This window comes from Hyaena hyaena, unplaced genomic scaffold (genome assembly GCF_003009895.1).
Source record: "Hyaena hyaena isolate Hyena2069 unplaced genomic scaffold, ASM300989v1 scaffold_350, whole genome shotgun sequence".
In the NCBI taxonomy this organism is placed as follows: domain Eukaryota; kingdom Metazoa; phylum Chordata; class Mammalia; order Carnivora; family Hyaenidae; genus Hyaena; species Hyaena hyaena.
The window spans coordinates 1,177,895-1,189,837 of NW_024080980.1; the positions used below are offsets into that span (position 1 = coordinate 1,177,895).

Sequence of the window (11,943 nt, forward strand, 5' to 3'; positions counted from 1 at the left end):
AAACCCCATACCCTTGAGCTGTCACCGCCTGCCTTTCATCCCCTTCAACCTTAAGCAACCACTAATCTACTTCCTGTCTCTCTGAATTTTCCTCTTCCTGACATTTCCTGTGAATGGAAGCACATGTGTGATCTTCTGTGACTGGCATCTTTCACTTAGCAGAGGGTTTTCGTGTTTTTTCTGTGGTATAGCAGAGGTCAGTACTTCCATTTTTTTTTTTTTTTAACAGCCAAGGAATATTCCATTGAAAGGATATACCACATTCTGTGTATTCTGGTGGACATTTGAGTTGTTTCCACCTTGTGGTTATTTCAAATAATGCTGCTGTGAACATTCACGTACAAGCTTTTTGTGTGGACGTGTTTTCATTTCGCTAGGGAATATACACGAGAGCAGAATTGCTGGGTCCCATGGTAACTGTGTTTAATCGTTTGAGGAAGTGCCAGACTTTTTTCCAAAGTGGCTGCACCATTTTACATTCCCATCAGCAGTGTTGTAGGAGGGGTCGGGTTTCCCCATATCCTTATCAATACTCGTTATTTTCTGGCTTTCTGATTTTAGTCACTCTAGTGAGTGTGAAGTGGTATCTCATGGTTTCGATTTGCATTTCTCTGATGACTGTTGAGGTCAGTCATCTTTTCATGAGCCTTTTGGCCATTTGTGAGTTTTCTTTAGAGAAATGTCTACTCAGATCCTTTGCCCATTACTTGATTAGGTTGTCATTTTATCACCGAATTCTCAGAGTCCTTTGTATATTTTAGTTAGAAGTCCATTATCAGATAAATGATTGGCAGATACTTTCTCCCATTCTGCTGATTATTTTTCGCTTCTTAATTTTTTTTAATATTTATCCATTTATTTCGTGAGAGGGAGAGAGTGCTTGCATGCACACACACAAGCCTGGAGAGACAGGGACAGAGAGAGGGGGAGAGAGAGAGAGAGAAATCCCAAGCAGGCTCTGCACTGCCAGCACAGAGGGGCTTGGACCCACGAGCTGTGAGATCATGACCTGAGCCAAAACCAAGAGTTGGATGATCAACCTGCCTGAGCCACCCAGGCATCCCTAGTTATCACTTTCTTGATAGTGTTTATCAAAGCACATGTTTTTAGATTTGATGAAATCTAATTTAACTACTTCTTTCTTGTTGATGGTGTTTTTGGTATAAAATCTAAAAAGCCCTTGCCAAACCCAAGATCATTGAGATTTACTTCCATGTTTTCTTCTAAGGAGTTCCATAGTTTCAGCTCTTACATTTAAGTATTTGGTCTATTTTGAATTAATGTTTGTGTCTGATGTGAGGTAAGGATTCAGCTTCATTCTTTTGAAGGAAAGACCACATTGAAATGTAAATATCCAGTTGTCCAGGCACCATCTGGGAGGAAAAACTGTTCTTTCCTCAGTGAAGGGTGTTGGCATCCTGGCTGAAAATAACCATAAACACATGGATTTATATCTGGACTCTCGGTTGCACTGATCTTAGCATACTGTCTTTGGGTTGGTGTAGATTTGTAGCTGGTTATGAAAATAGGAATTCTGAATCTTCCTGTTTGTTCTTTTTCAGGATTGTTTTGGATTTTTGCAATTCCATATGAATTTTAGAATCAGGTTTTAGGGCACCTAGGTGGCTCAGTCGGTTAAGTGTCTGACTTTGGCTCAGGTCATGATCTCACAGTTCGTGGGTTCGAGCCCTGCATCAGGCTCTGTGCAGACAGCTTGGAGCCTATAGCCTGCTTCGGATTCTGTGTCTCCCTCTCTCTCTGCCCCTCCCCTGTTCACACTCTGTCTCTCAAAAATGAATAAACGATAAAAAAAAAAATCAGCTTTTTAGTTTCTACAAAGATGTCAGCTGGGATTCTAATACAAACTGCACTGAATCTGTAGATCAATTTGAGTATTGCCATCTTAACAACATTAAGCTTTGTGACCTAGGAACATAAAGGTTTTCCCATTTATTTAAATCTTCTGTAATTTCAATAATGTTTTGTAGTTTGCAGAGTATACATTTTGTGCATTTTGGACAGGGGAGCTTAAATTTGTTCCTAAGTATCTTATTTTTTTGATGATATTTCAAATGCAGTTATTTTCTCAATTTAATTTTTGGATTGTTCATTCCAAGTGGATAGAAATACAAGAGGTTTCTGTATATTGATCTTGTCTCCTTAACCTTGCTGAACTCATTTTCGATCTAATAGACTGTTAGTGGATTCCTTAGGATTTTCTAGATACAAGACTATACCATCTATGAATAGAGATAGTTTTATATTCCTTTCCAATCTGGATGCCTTTTGTTTCATTTTCTTGTCTTATTGTAAGAAATTAGTTGAATATTGAAGTGGCAAGACCACACATCACTCTCTTATTCCTGAGCTTAGGAGGAAATATGTTAGCCATGGGTTTTTACAGATGCGATTTATCAGGTTGAAAAAGTTAACTTCCAGTTCTACTTTGTAGAATGTTTTTATCATGAAAGGGTCTTAGATTTTGTCAAATGCTTTTCCTTTGTCTATTAAGATAACCACGTGGGTTTTGCCCTTAATATTCTATTAATATGGTGTATTACATTGACTTTCATATGTGGAACTAACATTTGCATCCCTGTGATAAATTTTGTTTGGTCATGATATATAATTCAGCTTATGTGTATAGCTGGATTTGGTTTGCTAGCGTATTATTGAGGATTTTTATATTTGTATTCATAGGAGATATTGGTCTGTAGTTCTCTTGTGATACCTTTGTCTGGTTTTGTTATCACGGTAATACTGGTCTGATAGAATAATTTGGGAAGTGTTACCATGTCTTCTATTTTTTAGAAGAGCTTGTAAAAAATTGGCATTCTTATTTAAACGTTTGGTAGAATTCTGCAATGAAGACCTCTGAGCTTGGGTTTTTCTTGTGGGTAATTTATTCTTATTAATTCAAACTATACTTGTTTTAGATTTTTTTCAGATTTTTTTTTTTGCTTGAGTCATTTTCAGTGGTATGTTTTTATAGGAACATGTCTATTTCATGTAAGTTTTCTAATTAACTGGCATGCAATTGTTCATAGTATTCCTTTAAAATCTGTTTTACCTCTGTAAGATCCATAGTGATGTCCCCTCTTTTGTTTCTAATTCCGGTCATTTGAATCTGGCCGTTTTTTTCTCTCTCGCTTTTTTTTTTTTTTTTTTTTTGATCAGTGTAGCTAAAGGTTTGGCTGTTTTGTTTACCTTTTCAAAGAACTTGTGTTGGTTTCACTAATTTTCTCTATTGTTCTTTTGTCCTCTAGATCATTAATTTCTGCTCCAGTCTTTTTTTTTCCTTCAGTCTCCTTGTTTTAGGTTTAGTTTGCTCTTTTCCACTGTCTTAAGGTAAAGATTAAGTCACTACTTTGAAATCTTTCTTCTTTTTTAAGATAGATGTGTACAGCTATATATTTCTTTCTGAGCACTGCCTTACTTGCATCCCATAATTTTAGTATATTATGTCTTCATTTTTATTCATCTGCAAGTATGGTCCAATTTCCCTTGTGATTTTGTCTTTGATTGGCTCATTACTTAGGAATGTGTTATTTTCTACATATTTGTGGGTTTCCCAAATTTCTTCTTGCTATTGCTTTCTTATTTCACTCTTGTAGCTGAAGAATATATTTCATGTTATTTCAGTCCTTTCATATTTATTGAGTTTTATTTTATGGTTTAGCATATAGTGCTTCCTGGAGGATTTTCTGTGCATTTGAGAAGAATGTATATTTTGTTGTTGGGTAGAGTGTTCATAGAGGTCTATTAGGTCTAGTTTCCTTACAGTATTGAGTCTTCTATTTCCTTGTTGATCTTCTCCGTAATTGTTCTCCACATTATTGAAAGTAGGGTATTGAAGCCTCCAACTATTATTTTTTAATTACCTGTTTCTCCCTTCACCTTTTTGAGTTTTTGCTTTATATGTTGATTTGTTATTAGGTGCATATGTGTTTATAATTGTTCTGTCTTCCTGATGGATTGACATTTCATCATTATAAAATGTCCCTCTTTATCTCTGGTAACACTTTTTGTTTTAAAATCTATTTTCTCTGACACTAGTATAACCCCTCTGGTTTTCTTTTGGTTGCTGTTTGAATGGCACATCTTTTCCTTCCTTCTTTCAGTCTATTTACATTTTTGAGTATAAGGTTTTTTCTAGTAGACTAGTTGGATCTCTCTCCTTTTTTTTAATCCAGTCTGACAACCTCTGCTTCTTGATTGGATTGTTTAATTATTCACATTTAATGTTATTACCCGCTCTGCTATTTCGAGAGACCTTTCCTTTGTGTTCCTGAGTTGTAAGGCCCCTTTCAAGCTAGCCGCCAACATAGAGCCCAACGCGGGGCTCGAACCCACGAACCGCGAGATCATGACCTGAGCCAAAGTTGGACACCCAACCGACTGAACCACCCAGGTGCCCCTATAAGGCCCCTTTCAAAGTTATGGCACCTTTCTGCAAGCAGAGGAGAGAATAAAAGCTGAGGACAAGAATGGGGGTGGGCCGAGAGGGGAGAGAGAATGATGGAATTTTCGATAGGGCACTGTTGGGGCATCCTCCATTTAGAACTCTCTACAGTCAGTTTTTCCTTCCCCACGTCATAGTCCTCTTTCTTTGCAGGTGCGAATCCTGGAGGGAGGGAACTTCACTTATAATCTGCTCTTGAGTCAAAATCTCTGTGGTCTACCTTCTGATATCCCTTTCTAGTCTGCAAAGGGGAAATGAGGGTATTTGATTTTGCACAGCTTTCAGAGGAGCTGCTGCTTAAAAGTGGAATGCTTTTCTAGAATTTAATAGGTTACTGCCCTATTGGGCAGAACTTCATGAAGGACTAATTTCTAAATCCTCAATGATGGAAGGACTAATTTCTAAATCCTCACTGATGATGACTAAAAAGGAACACACTCTGGATCCCATGGGAGTGCTCTCACAGCCCTACGCCCCAGTTCCCCCTCTGATCTGGTGTTTAATGGGGAGAAAGAAGGATCAGGTGGAAGTCCCCATGCTGCTGAATGACCAAGGTTCAGCGTTACTCAGCGTCTGCAGAGATGCCATTTTAAGCATGGAGGGTGAGCGGGGTGGAGGTGGACAGAAGCACAGGCGGAGTCTGCCCTGCTGGCATACTCCTCAGCAGAGTGGGATAAAATGAGGACAAAACCAGAAGGCTCATGTGCCAGAAAGCTGGCTGCCCCACCCCTACAAGCACGTCACAGAAGGGCCCTGACCTCACTGGAAGTTCTGACTCCAAGTCTGCGGGGCCGAGCATCTCAAGTCCAACACTGTCAAACTGTTCACAGAGCGGCTGGGCACCCCAGGCAGCCACCAAAGCCAGCACATCGTTAGACCAGAACTTTCTCGGAAGCAGAAGCGTCAGACACACATCTCTTTAAGGGGCTTTGCTTCTCAGAGCTGGAGCTGCCTTTAAACTCTCCAGCCTGGAAGCCGTGAGAAGCTCTAGGCTTTGGCCAGACGTCAGGGTACTGTCTACAGATCCTTCTCAGGAGTAGAGGCGTCCTTGGTGGTATCTTTCCTTACACAACAAGTGTCCTTCCTCTCTATCGACTCTCTGGCTACCTGCTGGCTCCTTTTCTGCCTTGCAGGGCCTCGTCCTGGCCAGCCTGCCTCCTCTGCGGCCTGTGAGCTAACTGCTCCTGTCAGAGTTCCTCTCTTCTGTGCCCAGTTGCCTCTGAGAACCAGGAATGGCCCTCCTGACCCACTGCCTTGCTTTGTTTTTGTCCCTAGGAACTTCTGCACTATTTAATCGGTACCCTGCTCCTCCTAATCGCCTCCATTGTGGCAGCCTCCAAGAGTTACAACCAGAGCGGACTGGTAGCTGGAGCGGTGAGGACGGTCTTGGGGAAACTTCATGAATAATTCACGTCTAGTGCATTTTCTTCCTGATGGGCAGTGAAGGGAGTGTTTCCTGGAGCCTTTCTTTCCTAGAAAAGCACCTGTCAGTACCCACTTTGATCCATCCAGCAACAGTCTCCAAAGAGCCTTAAACTTGGGCCCACAGCAGAGGGCCTCAGCAGGCGGATGGTCAGGGCTTCTGGTACACCCAGCGGCCCAGCCCTCCCTCTCATAAAGCCACTGCTTAAATCTGGGGACCAGTTGGTGCTATTGCACATGTCCATTTGAATCATTTGCTCGTGACCACCTCAGTGTTGTGCAGGCAAAGATCCTGAGGCCTCCTTAGGGCCCAGGGGAAGAGGACAGGACCAGTCAGTGATACCAGGCAGGAGTCCTAGCTTTGCTGGTCCCGATCTATAACAGCATTCAGGTCAGGAAACACCACTTCCAGACCTTTCACAGGTGAAAATTGATCGATCTGATAGCCTGAGTAGAACCATGGAAATGAATAAAAATAGAGCGTGGGGTGGGGGCTGTCTGTGTTTACCACACATATGTAAATATGTGTGTATACATGATATGTATTATTTTTAAAAACTTTTTAATTTTCTTATTTTTGAGAGAGAGACAGAGCACAAGCAGGGGAGGGGCAGAGAGAGAGGAAGACACAGAATCCAAAGCAGGCTCCAGGCTCTTAGCTGTCAGCACAGAGACCAGCACAGGACTTGAACTCACGAACGGTGAGATCATGACCTGAGCTGAAGTCAGACACTTAACTGAGCCACCCAGGCTCCCCTGTATTTATTATTCCTTAAAGATTCATAGATTCCTGCCATCTGATTTCTGATTTCGCTAACTGGATACAGCTTGGTGGCTCGTGGGCCAGTACTGATTTTTTCACTGAGGAGGTTTTTGAGTTTTAAGAAAAGCTCCATGGGACAGTCACTCTTTCATGTCCACGGTGTCTAAGTTCTCCAGACTTTGGGTGCCTGGAGCACCTGTCCTCCACAGGTGGACATGGGGCAGCATATTGCTGCAAAGGGGGGCAGCCAAGCCTCTCGACCCTCAGGTCTTTCAGTGCCTCCCGCAGCCACCCCTCCCCCAAGGGCAGGAGTGGATGCACCTGCAGTCTCCCAGCTGCCCCACTGGCTGGTGGCAGGCTGGTGCCCACTGTGTTTCCGAGCCACGTAGGAAGGTTCCCACTGGGTTTTAGGGTTCATGTTTGTTAGCCCTAGAATTCCAACAAGCCTCACTTACCATACACCGTCTTTGTGCCTAGGACAAAGCCTGGGCCATGGGGGAGTCAGAAGAAATAAAGAGATACGATCCTGGCTTATGAGAAAATAGTAATCTAGTTTAGGAGTCAAGGCCAAGGCGCCTGAAACAATTAGCAAACAAGGCATTGTTGTCCAGAACAGCATTACGCAGCAATATAATAAACCGTTCAATTATGCAGTGCAGACAGTTGGGAACCAGGACAGTATATAATGTGCTAATTGTGCAGAACAGACAATGAGGGGCCAGGACAGGCTCCAATAGCCTAATTATGTAGTGTAGACAATCGGTACAAAGGGAGCCAAGGAAAGGGACCTGGGGGAGGGGAGCGGGTATGGGCCCACAAGGGCAGCCGCTTATGTAAACGAACGGCCAGGCTTGAAAAGAAAAGCAAACCCTGGAAATCCTGCCCACGGTCCAGCTGCTCCTGGCTCTTCGATTGCATGTAGCAGATCTGAGGCTGTTTGCAAGTCTGGGAACACGTGGGCAAGAAAACAGAGCAGGGCTCTGCTGATTCCCAGGGCTCCAGTCCCACGTTGGCCTCGCCGGCTCTGTGGCCCTGAGCAAACTGGTTCACTTGCTGTCCTTCCGTGTCTTCAACTGCCAGATGGGGGGACGAGAGGGTAACAGCATCACCCAGCTGGCAGTGGGGTGGGAGTTTAAGGGACCAGAACACCTAATGGGCTTAGAACATGGGCGGGCACGTAGAAAGTGGTCAATAAATTACAGTTGCCGCAGCTGCTGGCTTTCACAGGTAAGGAAATGGCTTCAGAGTCTCAGACAAAGACAGCAGAGCGTGCATCCGCCTTTCTCTCCACCATCAGGAGCCTCACAGGAGGCCCTTTTCCTCTCTGGCGCCCTGTCCCTCATCTTTGAATGACGTTGGACTGGGCTAGGTCAGCATTCCTAGGCAAGCTAGGTCAGCCCCTTGAGCACTGAGTAGAGCCTCAGAAAAGAAAGGTGCACTGCCCTGTTTATTTCAGGCTAATGTTGTTTACATATGTGCAAACATAAAACTGTAAATCAGGGCTTCAGCCTCTGGCTCTCACACAGCTACAAAGTGGGACAGAACAGAAAGCCATCAATGAGGGAAATGCATTGCTACCACATCAGTAAGATCCCTTGGAACATTAGAGATGTAAAACCCTAAATTAAAATTTATAATTCCACCTTTTTCCCTTTCATGAGCCCAGGATAATTAAAGTCCAGTGTCTGGGGCCCAGCTGAGTTGTAAACACAAACCCCAACATGGGCCCCTGAAGAGAGGAGAGCCGTGTGGCCAAGGCCAGGGTCCCTACTGGGGAAGGCGTGGACACAGGGCCTCGTTCCTCACCTGAACGAGGACCAGGTAGTCAGGCTCCCTCCTGGCTACAGCTGCTCCAGAATCGGGCACTGGGATGAGAAACATAAAGGGCGGAGCCTGAGTGGTTGGCCCTTGGCCTGGGAACTTCCTTTGCTCTCTCCCCTGTGTAGATCTTCGGTTTCCTGGCCACCTTCCTCTGCCTGGCGAGCATATGGCTGTCCTACAAGATCTCATGTGTCACCCAGTCAACAGGTGAGTTCCAGCTGCCCCAACACAGACCGTCTCTGAAAGTTCCCTCTGCTGGGGCACAGGAGGATGGCCTGTTCTGGAGTTCAGCAACAGGGAAGGGCCCCCACTGTGAGGCGGGGCCCTGCTCTAGTCCTGTTTAGACAGCCCAGGACACCCTCACCTGTCAGCCTCTAGTGGTGAAGCATTTCCTTTTTTTTTTTTTTTCAATTCTTTAAAGTTTATTTACTTATTTTGAGAGAGCGAGTGAGCGCGAATGGGGTAGGGGCAGAAAGAGGGGGAGAGAGAATCTCAAGCAGGCTCCGCACTGTCGGCACAGAGCCCACTTCGGGGCTCGATCTCACAAACCATGAGATCATAACCTGAGCTGAGATCAAGAGTCTTCCCAGGCGCCCTGGGGAAACATTTTCTTTAAATAGGTTCCCTAATAACAGGACTAAAGTGTAGAGAATCTAGAAAATACAAGTAAGGAAAACAAAATATTTTTAATGAAAACCATCTGTCCTACCACTACCCAGAAATAGCACCTGTTGGGTGTCTGTCCTTCCAGCATTTCCTCTTGGATGGATGGATGGATGGATGGATGGACGGACAGATATATAGATACATATGTTGCTTTTATTAAAGGATCAAACTTTAGGTATTATTTGTAACCTGCTCTCATTCTCTTACTTAACCACCTATCAGGCATTTCCCCCACATGTCTGGGCATTCTTCTCCATCATGTTTTTTTTTTTTTTTTTTAAAGACTTTATGTACGAGATTTTATTTTTAAGTAATTTCTATGCCCAACCTGGGGCTCGAACTTAACCCCAAGATCAAGAGTTGCATGCTCTAAGGACCGAGCCAGCCAGGCACCCCTTTTCTCCCATCGCCTTTTTTTAAGTGTTTATTTATTTTTGAGAGTGAGCATGAGCCGGGGGAGGGGCAGAGAGAGAGGGAGGCAGAGGATCTGAAGCTGGCATGGTGCTGACAGCAGAGCCCAATGCGGAGCCAGAACTCATGAACTGCGAGATCATGACCGGCACCGAAGTCAAACACTTAACTGACCGAGCCACCCAGATGTCCCTCCTATCACTTTTAATGGCTCTGTGCTGTTGCATTGACTCCAGTGCATGTCTGTGTCATAGTTTACTTGTTTCCTATCTGGGGTCATTGTGTGTGTGTGTGTGTGTGTGTGTGTGTGTGTGTGTGTGTTTCTTAATTCTTTGCTGCTAAACAGTGTTGTAAACACCCTTGTAAATATATCCCCATACTCATCCCTAATGTTTTATCTCTAGAATGCTTTCCTAGAAGTAACAGTGCTGAGAGCTTGACCCAGTTATTTTGATTAATCCACCTCTTTCTGTACCCCAGCCCTTTCTTTCTTGGTTCTTTTTCTTTCTCTTAGAAAAACAACTACAAGAGTATCAGAGCATGTACAGCGCATGGTCTGAATTGACCTGAAGAAAGGTTGTTTTCATCAGCTTCCGTTTCCCTCTAGAAGTCACTGACTAGAAGGGAACAGGACGTTGATGGGAAGGAGTCCCAAGCCACCCCAGGCTGTAGGATTCTGTTTACGTGAACCGGGCAGAAGAGGCAGGTCCAAAGAGGCAGGAAGTAGGTCAGAGATTGCCAGGAGCTGGGGAAGTGACTGCAGATGGGTATGGGGTTTCTTTTGGGAGGGATGAAATATTCTACAAGTGTGGCAGTCGGTGCTTGCCAGTCCTATGAGTACATGAAAACTGGAAACCTGCGCTTTAGGTGGGTGAATGGTACGGTGGGTGGATTTTATCTCGCTAAAACTGTTTAAGGAAAAAATCAATGAGGGGCACCTGGGTGGCTCAGTCTGTTAAGCATCCAACTTCAGCTCAGGTCATGATCTTGCAGTTCGTGGGTTCAAGCCCTATGTTGGGCTCTGTGCTGACAGCTCTGAGCCTGGAACCTGCTTCTGATTCTGTGTCTCCCTCCTTTTCTGCCCCTCCCCCACTCACATTCTGTTTCTCAAAAATAAACATAAGGGGCACCTGGGTGGCTCAGTCGGTTGAGCGTCCGACTTTGGTTCAGGTCATGATCTCCCAGTTCGTGGGCTCGAGCCCCGCGTTGGGCTCTGTGCTGACAGCTCAGAGCCTGGAGCCTGCTTCTGATTCTTTGTGTCCCTCTCTTTGCCCCTCCCCTGCTCATGATCTGTCTCTCTCTGTCTCTCAAAAATAAATAAATGTTAAAAAAATTTTTTAATTAAAAAAGTAAAAATGAGGGGTGCCTGGGTAGCTTAGTCGGTTAAGCGTCTGACTTTCGCTTAGGTCATGATCTCGCGGTTCGTGGGTTCGAGCCCCGCGTCGGGCTCTGTGCTGACTGCGGGCTCAGAGCCTGGAGCCTGTTTCAGAGTCTGTGACTCCCTCTCTCTCTGACCCTCCCTTGCTCATGCTGTCTCTCTCTCTCCTAGAAATAAATAAAACATCAAAAAAATTTTTTGAAAAAAGTAAAAATGAAGAAAAGTAGAGAATGTAAAAATTATTGGTAGTATCTCAAGGTGATGACTTACAATTATGAAGGAAGAGCCAACAGACCCCACTAACACAGTGGAAGTCCCTCCAAGGATAGGCCCGGGTGGGGAAGACCAGGGATAGAAATCTCCCCCCACCGCGTACTGATGATTTTTTTTCTTTTAGAAATGTATTTAGAAAGAGAACACGAATTCCAAGGGCAGTTGGTGCTGGGTGGAGGAAGGAGTGCGCCAAGCAGAGCTGGGGTCCGGGGGTAGCCTCCTGGTGTGTGGCTTCTGGGGGGCCCTTCCTACCCGCAGTCCTCTAACTTGGCCGTTGCCTTCCCAAGATGCCGCTGTGTGAGGACACCCTACGTCCGGCCCGAGGCGCTGAGATGGAGCATCGGGCGGCCCCTGGACGGCCTTCGGACCCTCTGCTCTGCGCCAGAGCCCCACCCCCATTGCCAGGCACGAGAGGGACCTTGGCAGCCTCCAAGCCGCTCCCAGCCTCCCTTCCCCGTCTTCCTTGGTCCTCCCCGCCTGGGAACGAAGAGCCGCCTCCAGGGCAGCCAGGTCTCTCCCTCCTGCTTTTAGAACCAGTGGCCTCAGGGACTGATGACCCCACTTACCTACCACAGGGGAGGGCTTTCTGAATCCTCCTGCCGAAATCTGCTTCTACTCCACGTTCCTCAGGGGGTGAAGCTGCCTTAAGTCCCCTTACAAAAACAAAGCCATCTCTGGGGCGCCTGGGTGGCTCAGTCCATTAAGCGCCTGACTTCGACTCAGGTCATTGATCTCACAGTTCGTAAG

General features: G+C 45.2%; 1 protein-coding gene across 2 annotated transcripts in view; it reads left to right on the forward strand.

The window, feature by feature from the left end:
- CMTM7 (CKLF like MARVEL transmembrane domain containing 7) overlaps positions 1–11,943 on the forward strand; it is a 59,072-nt gene extending 47,129 nt beyond the window's left edge. Inside the window, exons 3-5 of one of the 2 annotated variants that reach the window (XM_039249833.1) lie at positions 5,738–5,836; positions 8,594–8,675; positions 11,484–11,598. In XM_039249833.1, the coding sequence (XP_039105764.1) occupies positions 5,738–5,836; positions 8,594–8,675; positions 11,484–11,497 (195 nt within the window). In that variant the 3' untranslated portion in view covers positions 11,498–11,598. Of the gene's footprint in view, positions 1–5,737; positions 5,837–8,593; positions 8,676–11,483 lie in introns of both variants that reach the window. The other variant, XM_039249832.1, reaches the window with a different exon arrangement.